This window comes from Aulonocara sp. 'chitande type north' Nkhata Bay, linkage group LG7 (assembly GCF_057382095.1).
Source record: "Aulonocara sp. 'chitande type north' Nkhata Bay isolate Kocher_YH1m ecotype deep benthic linkage group LG7, A_spYH_male_GT1.1, whole genome shotgun sequence".
NCBI classification, from domain to species: Eukaryota; Metazoa; Chordata; class Actinopteri; order Cichliformes; family Cichlidae; genus Aulonocara; species Aulonocara sp. 'chitande type north' Nkhata Bay.
The window spans coordinates 49,016,715-49,030,680 of record NC_141350.1 but is presented as its reverse complement, the minus strand read 5'-3'; the positions used below and the strand labels follow the sequence as shown (position 1 = coordinate 49,030,680).

Here is a 13,966-nt window from a genome sequence, read left to right as displayed (position 1 = left end):
ACACACACACACACACACACACACACACACACACACACACACACACACACACACACTTACATGCGCACAGACACTGCCAGGAGCATGGTGGACCACCCTGTCTATGTGTTTATGTGTCCTGGTTGAGTCACATTCTGTGATCTCTTTTTAATAGCTGGAGTAGACACATGCATTAGCTTTGTAGCACCATTCCTCTTGTTTAAGAGGAAAGCAGAGCCCGGGGATATATCAACAGATAATAAACATTATGCCTTCTGTTTATTATCAGGGCTTTCAGGAATGTGCGGATTTCTTAGGAAGCTACAAAATGATTTTTTTTTGTGCAAAGTCCAGAATCATTCAGTGATGCAAGCTGTTAACTAGAAATTGTGCTTCTGAAGCGAGCTATTATACAGTCTGCGATGTTTATGTGAGTGAGTAGTTGTAATCAGTCAAGCAGCATTAATGTTTGTGCTGACAGTTATTGTTTAGTTTATTTGAAGTGGCCTCACTGCACATTTTCTTTTTTTATTCGCTTGTTTACGATGTTCTACTGCGTTAAGTGTGTTGTAGGTTGTTTGATGATTCAAACATAGTTCACGTGTAGATGGAAAAAGATTTGTAGCCCGAATGTAAACAAAGGGATGAAAATGTGTAGTTTCATATTTTAGGGTGTTACTTTAGTCAATTAGTATTCATAAACATTAATATTAAAATTGAATTAACACACAATAAAAGTTACAAGCTTATATACAATACTGTTCAAACGTCACCCCTCATTTCTTTATATTGTAGCCGGGCTGTCATCATTTTTAAAGTGTTAATGAGCAATAGTTCAGCTCTGAAAACTGAAAATCTGCAGCATCATTCATCCAAATTTCAGCTTTTTGCTTCAAATCATTTTTAGTATGTGTGGAGGAGGTAAAACAGGAAGTGTCTACAAATTAGAAGAAAGCTTGTCTAAAAGAGTTCAGGCTGTGTTGAAGATTAAAGACGGTCATAGGAGCTTATTTATACTGACTTTTAAGCTTGTTAGAATTGCACAAACTCAGTTTTTTTCTTTTAAACTGTATTTCCATGTGTGTGTACATGTTTGAAAAAATCACTGTACTTATTTCTCTTTTTCCCAGCAAAACATAAAGAAATGAAAGGGTGGTTCAAGACTTTTGCACAGTATTGTTGCACACAAAAAAGACAATTCATGAACCATTTATTACACTAGTTCAGGCATGCTGCTATCAGCAAAGGTTGACCCCAAAGGATTATTTATAAACTGGTAATAAGATGATGAGGTCACAGAGGACTCTCACGTTATAAATTGTTGCACCAGGGAGAAGACTGAGAAAGTGAGACCTCTTCACATCCTAGCAACCTTAAACCACACAGCACACTCGAGCTTAACCAGGAAGATCACCATTGAGATTAAAAACCTATTTTACAAGAGAGACCTGGCCAAGATGGGCAGCAGCAAGTGTCTCACAGTTACAAAAATTACTCAATTAAAACCAGGTAGCAAAAATAAATGAAAACTATCAAATAAAATAAAATAAAATAAAATAAAATTCCGCAGTTCATCACAAGGTTGTTTGTCACCATATGTGTAAGTCACACATACAAACAAAGATCTGAGCACTCTTCTATAAATCCAGAACAGATTATAACAGATTATTTCAATCTAACAACAACTAAGTAAACTATCAGTACTATTTGCTGATCTTTTATAGGCCAATTAATCAAGTGTACATTCCTGGAAAGTTATGAAAGATAGAATAAATATATGTTGCTCATTTTCGAGAGGACTTCCTCATGCGAATCTTTAAGTTCCAAATCTGTTACTCGGATGGACTTCTTAAAATCATCTTAGCATGAGCTGGGTTGTGTCATAGTTTAAGGAAATATAAACGTAGGACACCAGCATTTTTTTTTTTTTAACTGAACTCCAATTAAGAGTTTGCCTATAGGAGACCAAGATAAATGAGATCTTTTAGAGTGGTGGTCTTTAACTGCTCCAAATGAACTCAACTTCAGGCTCCAGGCTGAGTAGCTAAGCCTCTAGTGAAATTGAACATAGAATAAACTAATCACATGTAACAAGTAACCTCTTAACCTCTCTGCCATGCAATAAGTAGCTCATTATCTTCTCTTCTCTGTCTCATAAATCTGTTTCCTTGCATTCCTCTCATTAAGGTGCTTTCCTGCTGAGAGGTGAGAGTTAGCTTACACACTGACTCCACAATTTGGTCTCTGATCTTTCAGGAGTTACCCCTCCCTCACCCCCTCACCTGCCCAGTAACAACGGTGTTAGGCCCAGTTATTAGTTTACTATTATTCTGTTAGCCCGTCTCTCCATATATGTGCCATCCTCTTCTCTTTTGTCATCTATCACTGCCTCTTTCAGCTGCTATTCTCAGGCAGTAGGACTGCCACCCCTGCAGGCAGCAGGTGCTCTGGGGTCCTAATGATCCGCTGCTTCCAAATGGTAATTAGGGCAGCCCTGCTGCATCGTGGTCCTTTCGCGATCGAGGCACAGCAAAACAGAGCACAGCTCGTAGCAGATCAATTAACACTGCCTACCTATCTCCCAGAGTGCTGTTGCAGCAGTTGGCGTCATCTTTTTTTTTATCATTATAACTCACGTCATGACCCACATGACCCACAGTACTGCCTTCATTCCCCACCCAAGCCGCCCCGCTGTTAGCGCTAGCCAAGTCTCAGAAAAGTAGTGTGCCTATTTAATCAGGATAAGGTATATGGACGCCAATACACGGGATCCTGCCGTCACACACGAGACGGTGATGCAGAGAGCATCCAGCATAATCACATTGTGTTGATGCTGCTGTTTTTCTTTAGGGTCCAACTTTGTCGCCACACACACACTTTTTTCTCTTTTTCTCTGTGTGCATCCAACAAAGGATGTTTTGTGGGTATGTGAAGCTATGGGGTAATGAGACGCTGACCTGAGCACAATGCTCTTCAAAATGGTGTGATTATGACATGGCTGTGGTACCATAATGCGGGTCAGACAATGACCTATTTAAAAAAAAAAAAAAAAAAAGCTCCCAAAAGACAAGGGCAGGCTGCTGCTGCTGCTCAGCCAGTCTGACCCTCTCTGTCTGTCCACGTGGCTTTTTTTCCAACTCTTCATCCTTTTCCTCCACTGTGCTTTATTCAACCTGTAGGTGTGGCTTTTCACTCTTTCTGTTTGTATCCTCATGCCCTTGTCTTCATCAGTGCTCTTTCTTAATATGTCTGGTTTGTCTGCCCTGCAACAGCCTACAGTGAGCAGCAGGGCCGGCCAGGGAATCACTAAGCTATTGGTTTAATGATGCCAGCTCCTACTTTACAGGGATTTTCATGTCTATGTCTCTAAACACCCTGTCCGCACTCACAAACGCTCGCTTAAAAACATGTGTGGGTATGATAGAAAGGACGGGCTCTGGCTTTCTAGTCACTGCTTGCATCTACAAACTGTCAGTTGTCAGACACAGCAGAGGTCACCACGCCTGCAGATGCGACACATTTACACTCGGTATGTTTAAGAATTAACAGCAGAATTGCACAGAGTTGGGGAAGGGTGAAGGGTGCATATAAACGCTTTGCTTTCCAATAGGGTTTCTGTGAATGGTGATGCAAGTAAAACAGGACGGGATCATTGAGGCTAATGATATGACTCACCTATGTTTTCCTGGGTGGAGCGAAGACGAGAAATAGCGGCATGAGTGGCTGTGACCAAACGACAAGGCACAAGGTTGGAAAACGATGTATGACTAAGAGAGAATAAGGCAAAAAGAGGAGGGAGAGGTAGGAAGAATATGCTGTCAAACAAACACATGTCAAGTGTTTTTTTGGGGGTTTTTTTGTTTGTTTTTTCTGGCTGAGGATGCAGTTTGAAGAGAAAAAAAGTGCAAAAGGACAGAGTGGGAAGTGGAAGAGGAGTCGCCGCCAAGATATTTAAATCCTGTCTGGGTTTCAACCAGACCGTGGACCTCTTAATCTCATCCACTTGACAAACATACACACAAGGCCAGGCAGACGTCTAGCTAGCCTATTTTCATGTGACCTGAATTCCCCAGTGTGGCATTTTTTCCCTGCCAGACTAATCTCATTAAGCTTGGTGCAGAGCTGGAGAACAAACACACCAGGCATCCTTCACTCCTACTCTGCCTCCCTCTCCTGCTTTTGTCTCCTCTTCGTCACGTCCGTTTTCTCCATCAGCTAGCCCCCCTACCCCCCATACTCTCTTATCATCTATGCTACCATTTTTGTTGCTGTCCTCCTCCTCCTGCCTCCACATCCTCCTACTCAGTTTTCTCTCTTATCTGTCCCTGCTTTCTGTCTAATTATGGCCTGCCACTGCGGAAAAGAGTGGAGCAAGTATAGCTAGGCAGTGGAGTCGAGCTCAGAGAGCCACCTCTGCTTCCAGACGCACAATCAATCCTCATTAGAGCTGGCTCTCCTGCCTTCCTATTGCCTCTCCACGTCTGCCGGTTAAAGCTCAACACCTTCAACCATCATGCTTGTGGAAATCAGTGCAGCAATGTTATTGGATGTGTGTCGAAATAACTAGAGTTTCGTTACCAGTTGCATTGATGGTGTTCACAAAATCTGAATGCATTGTTTTCGATAAAGATCATAAATCTAGAACTGTTCAATCCTTCTTCATCATTTTGCTGGGCTTGAGTGGCTACACAGGTCAGCAAAGCTGTTGGAGAATAGGATGGCTTACAAGGTTTACAGTCTTTATTTGACAGCAAAGTGTAGAGCGCAGACAGGAAAGCAGGGAGAAGGAGCGGGTGGCGGGGGGATGACATGCAGGAAGTGGTCTGGAGTGGACTCAAATCTAGGCTACCCCTGCTGCAGCCTTTGGGTCACGTCCGAGCCTTCTTTTTCCTTGGTTCTCTTCCAGTCAAATCGATGCACATTGCTTTGAGCAACCCGTTTCCATGCCTGCGACCCCACCTGTGATAGTCGGCCACATCACTGGACAAGAATGCCTTTCAGTGCTGGACTTCAGCATTTCCGACACTTCTGACACAGATTCCAGCATCGCCGTTCACTGTGAAGCTTGTTTGTAACACCTCTGTAACCTGCAGCAGCTGGATTTGCCTGGTTTAAAAAATACATTTGGTAGAAAAGTAATCACACCGTAAACAAAAAATAATAAGATACATCATTCTGAATTAATTTTAAAGGGTTGCCCTAGTAATTACATTTTCAGCAGCGCAACCAATAATCTGTAACCCATTATATTTCTAAAGTAACCTTTTTCAGTGCACAAAAGAACACAGCTATTTACTGTTATCTTAATCCCCCGGCTTTTTTTCAGGGACTGATTATGTGCATTAAAAAAAAAGCATCACAGCAAGCAAAGTTATTTATAAGATAAGAACTTCTCTCAAAGCAGGGCACCGAAGATGGAATATAAAATGCTACCACATGCAGTTCTGTTACAGATGATTTGCCCAGATTGGAGGTAGACTCGGTGGCCAATCAGCTCGCAGCAGGAGTCTCACCATGTTGCTGTTTCGAATCAGATATTGCAAATTCTTGGTCAAAACAGGTCATCAGCAGAACAGTGATGCAAATGAATCACTAAGCATAAGTGTGCTGTGGCGAATATAAAAGCTCACGTTGTGCCCGGCTCAAGAATGAGACCTTGTGAAATATAAATAAATCTTTTTTTTCTTTTTCTTTATCAGAAAGCTTTGCCATCTCTGCTGCCTATTCTAATGAACGTTACAGGAATTTTACTTCAAGCTGAAATGTGGCAGCGTGCAAACCCAGAGGAAGTTTCTAATGAGTAACTGTCTAAGGTGAGGCTTCCTGTAAAGCAAAGACAATGATTAAAGGTTTTCAGACCGACAGGCTGAACTGGTCAGTTAAATGTTTGGAAAAGTGACGTTAAATATGTTTTTGTCATAGCATTCATATATTTATGCACCATTGCCGACAGAGGTACATGTGAGAACACAAACGTGTGCTGCTTTAACCCAACAGATTCCTTCTTAAAGGCTGGATGGTGTTGGGTTTTGGTGATATGCTGCATACTTTACCTACAATACGCAGCATTTCCTAATAGTACAAACGTGACTGAAACTGCCTATTTCCTGCTACTGTATGTGCTACATGTGAGAAAGGACAGCTGTGGAAAATATCCTAATGCAGGTCGCCCAAAATTGCCCAAAGTTCACGTATGAAAACCACTTAAAATGACGCATTTCACACGAGACATTTTGACAGTTGTGAATAGTAAGGACTGTATTCAGCATAACTGCCTGCGTTTCACTGTCACTGTCATAGTTTCTACATCCACATAAAGGACTGAGGTCATATTATCAGCATTACAGTGGGGCAAAAAAGTATTTAGTCAGCCACCGATTGTGCAAGTTCCCCCACTTAAAATGATGACAGAGGTCAGTAATTTGCACCAGAGGTACACTTCAACTGTGAGAGACAGAATGTGAAAAAAAAATCCATGAATTCACATGGTAGGATTTGTAAAGAATTTATTCGTAAATCAGGGTGGAAAATAAGTATTTGGTCACCTCAAACAAGGAAAATCTCTGGCTCTCACAGACCTGTAACGTCTTCTGTAAGAAGCTTTTCTGTCCCCACTCGTTACCTGTATGAATGGCACCTGTTTGAACTCATCATCTGTATAAAAGACACCTGTCCACAGCCTCAAACAGTCAGACTCCAAACTCCGCCATGGCCAAGACCAAAGAGCTTTCGAAGGACACCAGGAAAAGTATTGTAGACCTGCACCAGACTGGGAAGAGTGAATCTACAATAGGCAAGCAGCTTGGTGTGAAAAAATCAACTGTGGGAGCAATCATCAGAAAATGGAAGACATACAAGACCACTGATAATCTCCCTCGATCTGGGGCTCCACGCAAGATCTCATCCCGTGGGGTCAAAATGATCATGGGAACGGTGAGCAAAGATCCCAGAACCACACGGGGGGACCTGGTGAATGACCTGCAGAGAGCTGGGACCAAAGTAACAAAGGTCACCATCAGTAACACACTACAACGGCAGGGAATCAAATCCCGCAGTGCCAGACGTGTTCCGCTGCTGAAGCCAGTGCATGTCCAGGCCCGTCTGAAGTTTGCCAGAGAGCACATGGATGATACAGCAGAGGATTGGGAGAATGTCATGTGGTCAGATGAAACCAAAGTAGAACTTTTTGGTATAAACTCAACTCGTCGTGTTTGGAGGAAGAAGAATACTGAGTTGCATCCCAAGAACACCATACCTACTGTGAAGCATGGGGGTGGAAACATCATGCTATGGGGCTGTTTTTCTGCCAAGGGGACAGGACGACTGATCCGTGTTAAGGACAGAATGAATGGGGCCATGTATCGTGAGATTTTGAGCCAAAACCTCCTTCCATCAGTGAGAACTTTGAAGATGAAACAAGGCTGGGTCTTCCAACATGACAATGATCCAAAACACACCGCCCGGGCAACAAAGGAGTGGCTCCGTAAGAAGCATTTGAAAGTCCTGGAGTGGCCTAGCCAGTCTCCAGACCTCAACCCCATAGAAAATCTGTGGCGGGAGTTGAAAGTCCGTGTTGCTCGGCGACAGCCCCAAAACATCACTGCTCTCGAGAAGATCTGCATGGAGGAATGGGCCAAAATACCAGCTACTGTGTGTGCAAACCTGGTAAAGACCTATAGTAACCGTTTGACCTCTGTTATTGCCAACAAAGGTTATGTTACAAAGTATTGAGTTGTATTTTTGTTATTGACCAAATACTTATTTTCCACCCTGATTTACGAATAAATTCTTTACAAATCCTACCATGTGGATTCATGGATTTTTTTTTTTCACATTCTGTCTCTCACAGTTGAAGTGTACCTCTGGTGCAAATTACTGACCTCTGTCATCATTTTAGGTGGGGGAACTTGCACAATCGGTGGCTGACTAAATACTTTTTTGCCCCACTGTATATCATTAATTACATTTTTGCTGTGGCACAACTAAAACAAGACGGGCAAACTTTAGCTGAGTAAACATCTTGTGATAAATGCACACTACTGAGCATTATTACACACTGAATTCATAAACACTTTGGTATAAGGCACACCTCTTTCTCCTCTCACCCATCTGCTGGTTTTTGCAGACATATCTTGGTTTGGGTAGTTTTTACTAGGCACTGGGAGATCTTTTCATTGAAATTTTATGTCATGTTATTCTTACATATAGTAATAGTAATTATAATACTTTTTATATATTCAGACAACACTGCAAAATGAAGAATGTTCAAAATGGAGCACACATATTTATTCATATCTGCTTGGAGGCATGCAAGGATCTTTAAAGATCCAGGATCTGAACTAAAACCTGTCAGATAATCTACGTCGCGTGTTACAGTTGTGGTCAGACTACCGATGGACTGATTTCATTAGAAGTCCATTGCATTAAGCTAAGCTGCTTTGGATGTCCCTGACTCCTGCATTCTCTTAGTTTGCATTTTGTTGTTCTAGCTGCTTCTTCTGAGCTGCTTACACAGGCGGCTCTTTGACTCTGTTTGGCCTAACATAGATGCTGTATACTGTATATGTTAAAAAAAAAGAAGTCGCTGAGCAGATTTTTAGAATTTCTTTTTAAGCAGTAAATTTAAGTATTTGTAAAGCAGAGACCATATTTTTGTCTTTTTGGGAGTGAAGAGAAACTGATACTCGTGGTTAGTAGTGCTTGGTTTAATTGAGATGAGTCACGGTGCTATTGAGTTATATTTTTCTGGTTTCTCATTTATGGAGCTTATCTTGCAATGTCATCAAACGTAGACGGTAGATTTTGTAACGCTCTGCCCACAGCTGTCACACCATGGGAAATCAGTCATGAACTCTGTTGACCAAAGTTTTTATCTCTCTGTAGATTATTCATTTTCCCACGCTCTCTACTGTTTTCTTGTTGTGCGCCACCATTGAACACGCCAAAAAGACGTTATCTCATCACGGTGGCGTCTGTCTGTCTCTCTTGTAGACGGATTGTTGTGAATGAAGTAACTAAAGAACAATAAACCAGATTTCTTAAAGCACGCCTTTTTCCATTAAAAGCAGGTTGTGTGATGAAACCAAACTCCTCTAGCTGCATAGACTTCCGTTAATGATGAAAGCCATTTTCAATATCATTAAAGGCTACAAGTAGGCGCATGTTTTACGAGTTACCACCACGCAGATTAAGGTCCAAGGTTTCTGTAGCATAAACACGCTGATAAGGTAAATGAAACCGAACTTTAAAGGTTGACAGGTGCAGACATCTTTATCATCATTTAAAAACATCAGCGACACTGAAAACCTTTCTCACTATGTAGAAAGGATTCTCCTACTGACTGCTTTAATTGCAAGTTATTAAAAAGATTGTTCATCTAATTAATAACTGAAGCTATTGAAAGTAAAAAGAGTGGCCGAGTGCTTCACACTACTCGCGCTAAGTACAAAATTAAGGACTTTTTCATTTGTACACTTAATTATGAACATTTTGAATGCAGGGATAATAAAATATAATTTTTTTTATTTACTTTTATGGTTGGATGTTAAGATTAATACCACTGTCATACGTATGTGATCACTGTGACGCTTTAGTCAGCAGCTAGCTCTCCTAGCTTATCTAGATTATCATAAAGGCTGAAAACACGGAGGCGGTAGTTGGACCGTCTCCAAAGCCAACAAAATATTTCTGTTGCACCCGCATCTCTCAAGCTCACAGATTGTGTCTCTTGTTTAATCTGCACAAAAACAAAAATGTAAAAATAACAGATTGCCTTTGTAAAGGGGGTTATTTGTTGAACTGTTTCTTTGGAAGGACAAAAATAGCGTTTCACCGCTCTTGAGCAAAAGGAGCTACTAAAATTGAACATCATATTGCTGCAGTCACAGTAATAGTGGGAACAACCACAATTAAATCAACTATAAGTCAAAGAACCTGGAATCTTATTGGCTTTGAAACTGTTGCTTCAAAGATGGGGACCAGGTCTGCAACCACTTGCAGTCAGCTGCCATAAAACTGCAATAAAATGCAGTCACGAAATGGGGATGATATGTGGACAAGTTGACAATTACATGCTGTCAGTTTATGATAATGCACTGGTTAATGCTGTTTACATGCGCAGAAATGCAAATTAAACAGAATTGACAACCTACATTGAGAATCCAGTCAGAAGCTGGTAGATCTGAAACAAGAGTTCTTTCTCAAATGGTGACGTATGTGCTGCACGATGCTAATTTAACAACAAAATAAGAGAGTTTAGCTTTTACTTAGGAATATGACGGGAACCTGCTGACAACCGGTAAAATCAAGTCCACAATTATAAAAAGACGTGTCCCAGACTAGTTACACTCATTGTGGGAGACCGACTCAGACTGATTGCAACACGTTAGCGAATTGGCTCCGTTAGTAAATTAAATAACAGTCATTTTGCAAACCTTTGTCAATCTGTCTGAGAATCTGACCGGCATTGTTTGGAGACTGGAGGTCGAGGGTGCAACATGCTCGATCTCCGAGCGACCATTTGGCCGCCACAGCTAGTTGGAGTCACACAGTGAGAGAAGAAAGATCCTTTTCCTAGCTGGGAGGAGGTCGTCTGAACCTTCATAGATATTACATGTTATCAATCTTGTCTTCACCAAAGGGCAACTGTGCATATTTTTCTAAAATGTCAAACTTGTTTTTGATGCTGCTTTGGGATTTCAGTTCATTTCTCCAACAATCTCTTGTGTTGATGTTCACATCGGGAAATCCTTATTTATGAACTTTTTGGGTTTATGTGTTGAGAAGCCTACTTAGTTTGAAACAACGCTGAAAACAACGCCATCATGTCAGGCGCTTTAAAACTCTTTATCTTTTTGTCCGTCCTTCTTATAGTCTTTGACTGTCACGTGTCACTGAGTTGCCGTCTTTGCCACACAAGGAAACACAGGCCAACACGACCTGATATCTGGTTTAAAAGATCACCCTTCTGTCACTTGCTAAGACCTTGGCTGACATTCATGCTTTACTTTTTTGTCCTTCCTCTGATCCCTGCTGCCATTTCTGCCATCTGTCTGTTACCCCCTGCTGATCGTTCTATCAGAAAACAATCATTTAAAAACAATATAATAAGTGGAACCAGTCTAGTGGGAAACCAATTAACCTTTACATCCTCCCTCTCCCTCCAGGCCCAGGACCTGAGTGTGATTGAGGAAGTCATCCGCATGATGCTGGAAATCATCAACTCTTGCCTGTGCAACTCTCTACACCACAACCCTAACCTGGTGTACGCACTGCTCTACAAGAGGGAGCTCTTTGAGCAGTTCAGGACGCACCCGTCCTTCCAGGACATCATGCAGAACCTCGACACGGTCAGCCTGTTTGAGGGTTGTTGTTTGGTTTTTTTAAACTAGGAATCGCACAAAGCATCACAAGTGAATTAAGAGAAGCCTGACAGTTTTTTCTGCAGTGTCCTCTTTGTCTGCTCAGAAATGTTGAAAAAGCCGGGCCAGAAGATTGCAGTCAGGCAATAAAGAATGAAAGACTTAAGTAGTATGATTGAATTAATCAGTCCACTGGTGTCAAGTATCTGCACATTACATCTCAAACATTCAATGAGTATGCGTGGTGTATAAGTAAGAAGGGACGCGAGAAATCTGTCATTCACAGTCACGTAGAGAAGGGAAAGGAAGCTTTGGTGGGTATGAGTGTGTGTGTGCAGAGGATGGGGGTTGCTGCATACATTGCCACAGGCTTTTACAGTTATCCATAAGTATGAGGGAGGCATGCCTAGGTAGAATCCCTCGGTTAAGTCAGTTTCCCCGAGGCTATTCAGGATGCGAGGCGGCTTTTTTGCTCTTCTAAAATAAGCCCATATGGGGGAGGCCTTCTGAGTTAATGAAGAGATTAGTATTAGATAGATGTAGACACACATAGTGCATGAACTCTGGTGTGCTTGAAATCTTTAAAACAGCCCACACTGAGAAACAAAACTGCCTGTAGAAGCATTTTTTAATGTTGCTCTGACAAAAAAGAGCTTTAAAAGGAATTTGTAATAGTTCTTTTTTTTTTTTGTAATTAAGGAACACCAAACATTTCTTCAGGGAAAAACTTAGAAGAGCAGTGGAAACACAAAAAATACTTTCTTAGATTTCTTCTTTGAGGTTAAACCCAGAAAGCATTGAATAATTTTTAATTCCAGTGAACTACATATTTAAAATGAAAAGTTTTTGACATTTTCTAAGTTTTTTTCCGCTGACAATAAGCAGAATTCACCCAGCTTTGCAAATCATCTCGATTTATGATCAGCTGCAACTCTTTAAACATCTCATTGTAATGGCACCAGTCAAGCCAGTCCAGTCCAAAATTAAATCTACTCATTCTTCCAATTATAGCCACTTTTTGTCTGTCTTCTAACAGGCTTAAGTGTAATTTGATAAACATACACTATCATAAATACAATGATTATTTTAATGCTTGAAGCCTGAGGTTTGGAACACGTGGATATGTGCCAAATGCTGGGTGGTCCACGGCTGCATCTTTACTGCAGCCATCTTTAGTTGCTGCTTGTTTGTAAGTCTCTCTGCCTTTTAGCCCTCGATCAATGAAACTTAGGTTTAGGTCAGCTGACTGACTCATCCATCGAAAGGACGATTGCAGTTTATTCGAAGTGTCGCGCTAACGTGGCACTCTGAACTGAGAAGGTGCCCGGGGCATCTGCGCACAATGTCCGCTCCAGTTTGAGGCAAAGTCACAGACGTGCAGATCTATGTTTACAGTTAAAAGCTTTAAGGAGACCCGTGCATGTATTGGCAACCTTTACCTGGGGTGAAATGGCACCAAAAGAGCATTATGGAAAGCGTGTGTGATGATCTGGACCATGATGCGCTGCAAGAGGTTGAGCCCTGGCATGTGGAATGTACACCTACTGCATACTTTAACACGTTGCACACTACATACACCTTTTCAGAAAAGTAAGCAAAAGTATCCCCTGGTGGCAGTAACCCATTTCAGCAGGCTAACGCACCCCTGCCCCACCGCAGTGCTTGTTTAAGATTTAAAGAATACAACAACAGACTTCAAGGTACTAACTCTGTCTCCAAATTCCCCAGTTCTCGATCTGACTGAGCATATCTGGGATGTGCTAGAAAAACAAGTCTGATCCACGTAGGCCCCACCTTGCAACTTACAAGACTTAAAGGATCTGCTGCTCATGTCACGGTAGCTGATACTGCAGATCCGAGTTGTTTTTTCTGGTCCTACATAATATTTGGTAGGTGCCTTAATGTGGCTGGTTTATCTGAATAGTGTGTGCTGTGCTGTATCCTTATAAAGAAGCATTTACAGAAGCGAGTTACTGTTGCTAGGAAACATGGCAGCCCATGCACGTGTTTAAATGGCCGTTTATGGAAGTGGCAATATTTTGCCTTAAATGAAACCGAGCTGTCGACGTACTGTAGGTTCAGCACAGATTCCTCTAACGTCATGTTCAAACCACCTTTGGAACACTGACCAGTGTTGTTGTTTACACAGCTGAGGTCTCTCAGGCCTACGCATGTAGCATGATGCCATTTTGTTCCTAGATCTTCATATTGCACCCGGTGTCATCATATCGGGTGTGGCTGCTGAAATATTAATGTGACAGCTCCAAACAGGGATTAGAAGAGTTGGAGAGGGTCGTGATGGAGCTGGGACTTGACATTAAAGCTCAATGAGAACAAGGTCCCGTGTGTGTATTAGGAAACACAGACAAGAGTGAATATTGATTTTTTATTTATTTATTTTTTGCTAATGCTACCAGCTGATTTATACTTACAAGTAGAACAAAATGGAACAAAGATATCAATAACTGCATTAACACAAAACCTGACGAGAAATATTTTAAAATAACCATTTATTTTTGAGGAGCTAATCAACAAGAGTTAAATTTCATCAGCGAGTTATATTTTCTTCTATTTTATTGGATAAAAAGTGGATTTTGCTTTGGACACTGCCTGCTTTATCACATATG

General features: G+C 41.4%; 1 protein-coding gene across 3 annotated transcripts in view; it reads left to right on the top strand.

The window, feature by feature from the left end:
• dym (dymeclin) overlaps nucleotides 1–13,966 on the top strand; it is a 60,985-nt gene that overhangs the window by 36,186 nt on the left and 10,833 nt on the right. For 2 of the 3 annotated variants that reach the window (XM_086300967.1, XM_086300968.1), the window contains exon 15: nucleotides 11,145–11,327. The exons of the other annotated variant lie outside the window; for it this stretch is intronic. In XM_086300967.1, coding sequence (XP_086157093.1) covers nucleotides 11,145–11,327 — 183 coding nt within the window. The remainder of the gene's footprint in view (nucleotides 1–11,144; nucleotides 11,328–13,966) is intronic. 3 annotated transcript variants of the gene reach the window in all.